At 60.6% G+C, this 8,140-nt stretch overlaps 1 protein-coding gene across 1 annotated transcript in view; it reads left to right on the forward strand.

The window, feature by feature from the left end:
* Window positions 1-8,140, forward strand: part of ARHGEF17 (Rho guanine nucleotide exchange factor 17) — a 32,600-nt gene that overhangs the window by 23,189 nt on the left and 1,271 nt on the right. Inside the window, exons 4-15 of the mRNA XM_029961470.1 lie at window positions 1,837-1,914; window positions 4,102-4,284; window positions 4,650-4,766; window positions 5,065-5,157; window positions 5,671-5,847; window positions 6,054-6,104; window positions 6,556-6,665; window positions 6,777-6,862; window positions 6,967-7,085; window positions 7,459-7,672; window positions 7,782-7,855; window positions 7,942-8,135. Of these exons, the coding sequence (XP_029817330.1) occupies window positions 1,837-1,914; window positions 4,102-4,284; window positions 4,650-4,766; window positions 5,065-5,157; window positions 5,671-5,847; window positions 6,054-6,104; window positions 6,556-6,665; window positions 6,777-6,862; window positions 6,967-7,085; window positions 7,459-7,672; window positions 7,782-7,855; window positions 7,942-8,135 (1,496 nt within the window). The remainder of the gene's footprint in view (window positions 1-1,836; window positions 1,915-4,101; window positions 4,285-4,649; window positions 4,767-5,064; window positions 5,158-5,670; window positions 5,848-6,053; window positions 6,105-6,555; window positions 6,666-6,776; window positions 6,863-6,966; window positions 7,086-7,458; window positions 7,673-7,781; window positions 7,856-7,941; window positions 8,136-8,140) is intronic.

An 8,140-nucleotide genomic window follows, 5' to 3' on the forward strand; every position in this document is an offset into this window, starting at 1 on the left:
TGGAGGGTGAGGCGTCAGCGGCCCCACGGAGGACGGGCTTTGCTGGGGTAAGGGGTGCAGTGGGGCAAATCCTGCCAGCTCTGCTCTGCTGGGGTGGTGCATTACCCCTCCAGCTTCTGCTCAGCCCAGCGGGAATTTTGCCCTCCTCCTGCCAGGATAATGCTGGTGCTGCAACGGTGGAAAAATCCCCATGCCAACAGTTGGGCCTCATCCTGCTTCTTCCCTCTGCTGCAAACCCCCACGTGTGGTGCTGAGCCTGTTCAGCTCATGGACCTGAGTCTGCCTCAATCCTGAGCTGGGATGGCTCTGGGAAAAGCCAGAGGCTGGGAATTACAGGGGGTGTTGTTGGGGAAACTGAGGCAGAGCCAGGGGGGCAGGTGCTATGTCCCCCTAAACCCCCCCCTCTGGTGGGGCCCTTCAGCCCATGATTACAGCAGATTAACTCAGCAGTGGAAGTGCTGATGGACCTTCAGGCTGGGATGCAGTGGGCAGATCTCAGCTGGAGTCCCATGGTTTGGGGAGACACATTCCCAGGGGGGCCTTGGACCCATTACCATCATATTTGGGTCAGCAGTTCCCTCTGTGATTGGCTGGCAAACCGTTGTCAGCTTGGTGGGGAAACAGGCCCAGCTCTGTCCTTGAGCCACGAGCGGGACCTGGATCCCTCCTCAGCGCTCCCTGGGCAGTGCCAAGGAGTTGGGGCCTCCATCCACGGTGAGGATGGTTGGGATAAATCTTCCTCCCGTGGCTTCAGAGCAGCTTCACAGCTCAAGGGTCCCTGCACCCAAAAGATTTGGGGTCTCTCAACATCCAGGCTCTCTGGAGATTCTACACATGCAAAACCTGTGGGGTGTCTGTGCACCCAGGGCACTGAGAGTGTCTCTGCATCCAAATCTTTTGGGATATCTCTGCACTCAATGTCTCTTGGAGCATGCAAAACTTTCGGGGTGTCTCAGCACCTAGATCTCTTGGACTTTCTCTGCACTCAAACATTTGGGATGTCTCAACTCCCAGATCCCTTGGACCTTCTCTGCAGTCAAAACTTTTGGGGTGTCTCTGCACTCCACATCTCCAGAGTGTATCCAAACACAGAACTTTTGGGGTATCTCTGCACCTCCAGAGCATCTCTGCATCCAGAGCTTTTGGGCTATCACTGCACCCAGCACCATTTTAGTACTTCCACACCCAAAACTTCTGGGGTATCACTGCACTCAGAGCTTGTGGAGCATCTCACACCCAAACCTTTTGGGGTGTCGCTGCACTCAGAGCCTTTGGAGCATCTCACACCCAAACCTTTTGGGGTGTCTCACACCCTGGGCTCCAGAGCTTTGCACCCCCAGGCTGAGCTGCAGGGGTGTCCCACAACCAAGAAGACCCCGACCCATCTGCTTCCCAAGGCTGTAGGACCATCCCACACACACCACCTCCCCGTGCCCCCCACCACCCCCTGAACCCCTGTGCCATGGGGCCCCAGCCCAGCCCCAGGGTGCCCGGGGTGCCGGGCGGGAGGCGAATTCCTGCAGGTCGGCTCCGAGCGGAGCCCTGGAGAGACGGAGGGCTCCGGGACCGACCCATGTAGGGCTGTGAGCTCCAGGGCGGGCTCCTGACGCGGCCTGGAGGAAACCAGGCGTCTGTGCGCTCCGTGTCATGTACTTCCTAATCCTCCCGGATTCCTCCATCGGGCTGGAGAGGGAGCGGAGTGGAGCTGGATCCAGCCGGGCTCCGCCGGAGTTCAGCCTCCCCGCCGAGCCCCGGTGCTGGCACTGACACCCGGCACATCCCTGCCCTCCGCCGTGTCACCCCAAAACCCGTCTGTCTGTCTTTCCCCCTGGGCAGGACATGAGGAAACACGTCATCATGACACTGCTGGACACGGAGCAGTCCTACGTGGAGTCCCTGCGCACCTTGATGCAGGTAACAGGGTGGGACACCCCAAACCACGGCACTCCCAGGGTGGGACACCCCAAACCACGGCACCCCCAGGGTGGGACACCCCAAACCACGGCTTGGTGGCACCCGGGGACCCCAAGTTGGACCCCTGGCTGTGGGTGCTCCACCAGCACTGCTGTGGCACAGGGGTGGGTTGGGAAGTGGGGACAGCAGGGCCAAAAGTGGGAGCTGTGCCGAGAATGGGGTGTGGGAGTTCCCTCTGTCCCCCAAATCAAGCCCACGTTGTCACCTGGCAGGTCTCATGTTCCCAAGTCTCTTCCTGTGCTTGCCCCCCAAAAGCTCTCCCTCGTGTTGCCCCCCGTCTCCTGTTGCTGGTGGTCCTCCCATGGTGGGGGACCCCTTAGGCCCCCATTCCAATGTGCCCCCATTTTCTGCTCCCTGTCATCACCTGCGGACACGGGCCAAGGGTTTTCCACAGGCTGAGCTGGTTCCAAGCCCCTGGAGCAGCCTGGCCTGAGGGTCCACCCCATGTTTGAGATGTTAATGAAGGTGTTTCAGCAGGTTAATGATGGTCAACGCCCTGGGGACAAGTGACCTGGCAGAGGTGTGGGCTGTCCAACCACATCCCTGAGGGTGGGAACACCAAAAAGTCAGAGCTCTGCTCTGCTCCAGACAAGGCAGTGCCTGTAGGACATCTGTCCACGGGGGAATGGGGCACACCATCCCAACATTTTTCCCATAAATCCCTTGCAATGGTGGGCCCAAATATGCTGCAGGAGGGAAGGACCCCCTGAGGCTGCTGCTTGGAAGGACGAGAGGCCCCTGGCTCAGGGGTTTATTTTGGGGGGAGCCGTGCAGGGTTTGGGGTTGGGTGGTGTCCCTGCTGGCCTTGGCATGGACAGAGTCTGTGCCACCCTCTGAGGTGGGACATGAGGCTGGTTGGAGGGGACAGCTGTGCTGGGACTCTGCAGTCCCCGGAGCCATGGGGTGTCAATGCCTGAGCTCCTGCCCATGCATCACGTCCTGACACAGTCCAGCCAGGGGGTCCTGGCTTTCTGGGAGGGGTCACAGTGCTCCAGATGTCCCCAGCTCCCCGTCTCAGCTTGGATCCTTGACATGGCTTGTGGCACATTGCATGGTGGCTACCAGGGACAAGGGCCTGGATTGAGGATCATCTTCCAGCCAAGCCAGGTGGTGCACAGACAAGCCCTGCCTGCTGTCCCTGTGTGCTGAGGTGGAGGCTGTCTCCATGCCCTTCTTCCCCATCTGAGAAGCATGGAATGCGTGGCACAGCCCATCCCAACTCCTGCTGGAGGTGTTGGCCACAGTAGGGCAGGCAAGGGGGGTTAGGAACCTGAGGAAGGATTCGGCCCTTCTGTCTTGGGTCTCCATGAGATATCCAACATTAGCTTAAGGAGCCTGATCCTCGGGGAATGACTCCTCCTTTACCAGCTTGGATGGACATACTGAGGCTGCTTGAGAAAGGTCCTGTCCTCGCTGCTCAGCTCCGTGGTCCTCCCAGCATCCCAAAGGACACCGGCACTGGTCAGGCTGAGGAGGTGGCAAGGCTTGAGGAGACCTTCCACATCCTGCTGCATTCCTTGCAAATCCATCTCTCCCATTCCAGAGGCTCTGCCCTACAGAGGGAGGAGAGGGGTTTCAGAGCAGAGCCACCCACCAGCCTTGCTGAGGACCTCCTTTCCTTGCTGGCTCGTTGGCCATTGTGTGGTGGTCCAGGGCATGAGCCAGTGGATCCACCCTGCTGGCTCCAGCCCCTCCTGGTCCCAAACACCCTAAATCCCACCGGGAACACACTGGCATTTGGATCCCAGTGCTGCCATGACTCCCCAGCTGGGTCAGGTTCTGCAGCAGATGGAGGTGACCAAGGCTCGTGACAGCAAAGATTTGGAGCCTCTCAAGGCCATGGCACAGCAGCTGCTGCACTGTGGGGCTTCCCTGTGCAGACCTGTCCCTCCCTCCACACTGCCATGGGGATCCATGGGGTGGGATGGGATGCAGGGAGCCTGGGGTACAAACCCTGCTGGCACCGGGCGCTGTCTGATCCTTTCTGGGGGTGCCACAGCCCAGCAGTCGGGAAGGTTGCGGGAAGGTTGCCATCCATCCCCATATTTACAGGGGCTGAAAAATCCACACTGGGTGAGGTGGGAGGAGAAACCTGCAGGGCCCCCCGATGTGTTTGCTCCCCTTCAGGGTTACATGAAGCCGCTGAAGCAGCCGGAGAACTCCCTGCTCTGTGACCCCTCGCTGGTGGACGAGATCTTCGACCAGATCCCCGAGCTGCTGGAGCACCACGAGCAGTTCCTGGAGCAGATCCACGACTGTGTGCAGAACTGGCACGAGAAGCAGAAAGTGGGCGACCTCCTGGTGCAGTCGGTGGGTCCCGGTGGGGTGGATTCCTCCTAGGCATGGCCCCATGGAGAGCATTCGGAGCAGGAGGCTGGGGAGTGGTTAAAGGACGGGCCTGGGATGGAGCACAGGAGACAATCTCCAGGCCTGTTGTCTGCTTAGCATAATGCCAGGGAGCTGCAGCTCCCGGCTGGATCAGCAGCTCCCGGCTGGATCTGCAGCTCCGTGTCTCTGCCTCGGGAGCAGAAACGTCAGGGCTGAAAAATCGGTGGGCGGACAGCGGGAGAGCCCTCCCTGCGCCAGCCCAGAGCCAGGATTAACCCTTGGGGCAGCTTCCTCCACGCTCTCCCGGCGTGTCCCTGTCGGCTCTATCCCCCTTTTTCCCTTCCCAGTTCTCCAAGGACGTGCTGGTGAACATCTACTCTGCCTACATTGATAACTTCCTCAACGCCAAGGATGCCGTCAGGATCGCCAAGGAAGCCCGGCCGGCGTTCATGAAGTTCCTGGAGGTGGGTCCTGGTTCCTCTCTCCATAGGTGCTGCCCAACATCCAGAGCCAGGCTGCTGGTGGGGCAGGATGGGAATTAAAGGGAATAAACTGGTAAGCTGTGGTCAAACTGGGATTTTTCCCCTCACCTCCTTGGTTTTGTTGCGAAGAGGATGGGTTGGGATGAACCAGAGTCACTCCAGACGGTGTGAAGAGGAGTCGCCAGGAGGCAAAGCGGGTGCTGCTGCAGGTCCTGGGCTGGTGGGATGTTGAGTCCCTGCTGTGTCCCACCCATCTGTGTCCCTCATGGGTGTTTTGCAGCAAAGCATGAGGGAGAACAAGGAGAAGCAGGCCCTGTCCGACCTGATGATCAAGCCGGTGCAGAGGATCCCGCGGTACGAGCTGCTGGTCAAGGTGGGTGCAGGCAGGGGGTGACTGCACTGGGGCTGCTGGGGACGTGCTTCCATGGAATCCCAGCGTGCTTTGGGTTGAAGGGACATCAAAGCTCATCTCATTCCACGGGCAGGGACACTTTCCACTAGCCCAGGTTGCTCCAAGCAGGGGGTGACTGCACTGGGGCTGCTGGGGATGTGCTTCCATGGAATCCCAGCGTGCTTTCGGTTGAAGGGACATCAAAGCTCATCTCATTCCACGGGCAGGGACACTTTCCACTAGCCCAGGTTGCTCCAAGCCCCATCCAGCCTGGCCTCGGACACTTCCAGGGATGAATTTTGGGTGTCTGTGCGAGGTGGTGATGGAGCTGGTGGGCTCTTTAGCGGTGACAGACGCCAGGCTGGCGGTGGCCAAAGCCCAAGCCTTCATTTCTTGGGGCCAGTTTGCACCCCCAGCAGCCGGAGCAGCGCGGGGGGGCTGGGGGATGTTGGTGACACTTGCCCAGGTTGACAGTGTGGCCATGTCCCCACGCAGGACCTGCTGAAGCACACGCCAGAGGACCACCCCGACCACCCCTTCCTCATCGATGCCCAGCGCAACATCAAGCAGGTGGCCGAGAGGATCAACAAGGGCATGAAGAGCGCGGAGGAGGTGGAGAGGAATGCCCGGATCGTGCAGGAGATCGAGTCCCACATCGAAGGGATGGAGGATGTATGTGGCGGGGAGGGGGCTTAGATGGGGTCGGGCTTCCCTTCTCCCCAAAATGCCAACATTTCTGCTCCTTCTGGGCCACATTTCTCTTCCGTGTCCTGCCTTCCCCATCATGGCCTTGGTGGGCTCCTGGAGCTTGGGGAGTGGGGGATACAGGGGTGAAGCCCCCAAGGCTCCCCACCCACGAGCCTCCTTTGTCCCCACAGCTCCAGGCTCCGCTTCGCAGGTTCCTGCGCCAGGAGATGGTCGTGGAAGTGGTAAGAGAGGGGTGGGGCTCCTCCCTCGCCACCAGGGCTGTGGGACCACACACTGGATGCTGGGACTGGGGGTTGTGGGGTAGATAGATAGATGGATGAATGAATGACAGATCAATGGTGACACTATAAATTCCCTAAGTATGAGCGAAGATAAGATGGATTTTGGAGCAGGCAGGGGGCAGGGAGAGCCCCCAGCAGACCTGGTCAATAGGGAGGCTGGAGGTGGAGACCATGCCTGGTGTTCCTATGGCCCTGGATCCCATTGCACCTGGTCCCCTTTCCCCATCCCAAGGACACAGCTGTTCCCCATGTGATGGTGGTGTGGGACCAGTCCCACCCTGCAGCCTCCCCGTGTCCCAGTGTGGGGAAACTGAGGCAGGGACCTCTCCCAGTGCTGGCAGCAGAGGGGGGTGTGGACACTGACCCGTTGGTGTCTCCCACGACCCCACAGAAGGCGGTGGGCGGGAAGAAGGACCGCTCCTTCTTCCTCTTCTCGGACCTGCTGGTGTGCACCACATTGAAGCGCAAGTCGGGCTCCCTCCGCCGCAGCTCCATGAGCCTGTGAGTACCACCAGGCTTGGGGGCACCCCTGGGATCGTACCCCCATAGCTGGCCTGGCTTTAGGGTGCTGGAGGAGTGGGTGCAGCTCAGCCATCCCGCCCAACCCCGCAGGTACACGGCGGCCAGCGTGATCGACACCGCCAGCAAGTACAAACTGCTCTGGAAGCTGCCCCTGGAGGACGTGGACATTGTCAAAGGTGTGGCACTGCTGCAGTGTCCCATCCCACCCCAAAACCCATCGCTCACCCCTGGATGATGGGGAGGGAGGAGGGGTTGATGCTGTGCACGTGTCCTCGCACAGGTGCCTCGCAAGCCACCAACAGGGAGAGCATCCAGAAAAGCATCAGCCGCCTGGATGAAGACCTCAGCACGCTGGGGCAAGTCAGCAAGCTGTCAGAGACCCTCAGCTTCCCCCACCAGGTATGGGCACGTGATGCTGTCCCCTGGTTGGACACATTCCCAGGGTGTCCTCAGCCAGAGGGGAGAACCTGTGGAAGGGCCAGTGGCCATGGGTGTCCTCAAAGGACCCAGATGCCACCAGCCCCAAAGCCACTATGGGGTTGGGGCAGCTTCTGAGGGATGGCAAGGGATGTCCAGGGTCAGCGTCACGTGGTGTTCCTGGTGCTGTCCCCTTCCCCAGGGGACCAACTGGGATGCCCTTGGTGGAAAGAACAGCCTGGGGAAGGGCTGGTGGCATCTGTGCTCTTAGAGGGCAGCCTCTGAATTGTAGCAGGGGATGGACAGGGTGGTGGTGGCCCATCCCTGGGAGCTGAAGCGTTGTCCCCATCCCCAGAGCCTGGATGACGTGATCAAGGACCTGATGGCCGCCATCCACCGGGAGCTGTCGGAGAAGCAATCCCTGTCCTTCAGCATGGCCTTCCCCCCCAACAAGGTGGAGCTCAGCACCACCAAGGCCGACGGCACCGAGTCCTTCATCTTCGAGTTCCCCAACCCCGACGCCCGGCTCGGCTTCGAACAGGCCTTCGAGGACGCCAAGAAAAAGCTGGGTAACACCGGGCACAGGGGAGGAGGCCGTGGGTGTGGTGGGCTTGGCATCACTTGGTAGCCCCCCCTTTCCTCCACCGCTTCCTCAGCCCGCAACTTGGTTTTCCCCAGCTTCCAGCAAAAACTGCCTGGACCCGGAGTTCCTCAAAGCCATCCCCATCATGAAGACACGGAGCGGGATGCAGGTACTCAGAGCCTGGGTCCCGCGGGAGCCGCGGGGGCCGGGACGAGGTGGCTCGTTCCCGAGGTCTCATCTCCCGCTCCCTCGCAGTTTTCCTGCGCCTCCCCCAGCCACGGCAGCCCGGAGAGCTCCCACGAGGTGTGGGTTTGCAACAGCGACGGCTACGTGGGGCAGGTGTGCCTGCTCAGCATCCGCAAGGAGCCCACGGTGGAGGCCTGCATCGCCGTGTGCTCCGCCAGGATCCTCTGCATCGCCTCCGTGCCCGGCCTCCAGAGGGCCTGCAGGTAGG

The sequence above is a fragment of the Manacus vitellinus genome, unplaced genomic scaffold, assembly GCF_001715985.3.
Source record: "Manacus vitellinus isolate BGI_N305 unplaced genomic scaffold, ASM171598v3 scaffold_35_pilon, whole genome shotgun sequence".
NCBI classification, from domain to species: domain Eukaryota; kingdom Metazoa; phylum Chordata; class Aves; order Passeriformes; family Pipridae; genus Manacus; species Manacus vitellinus.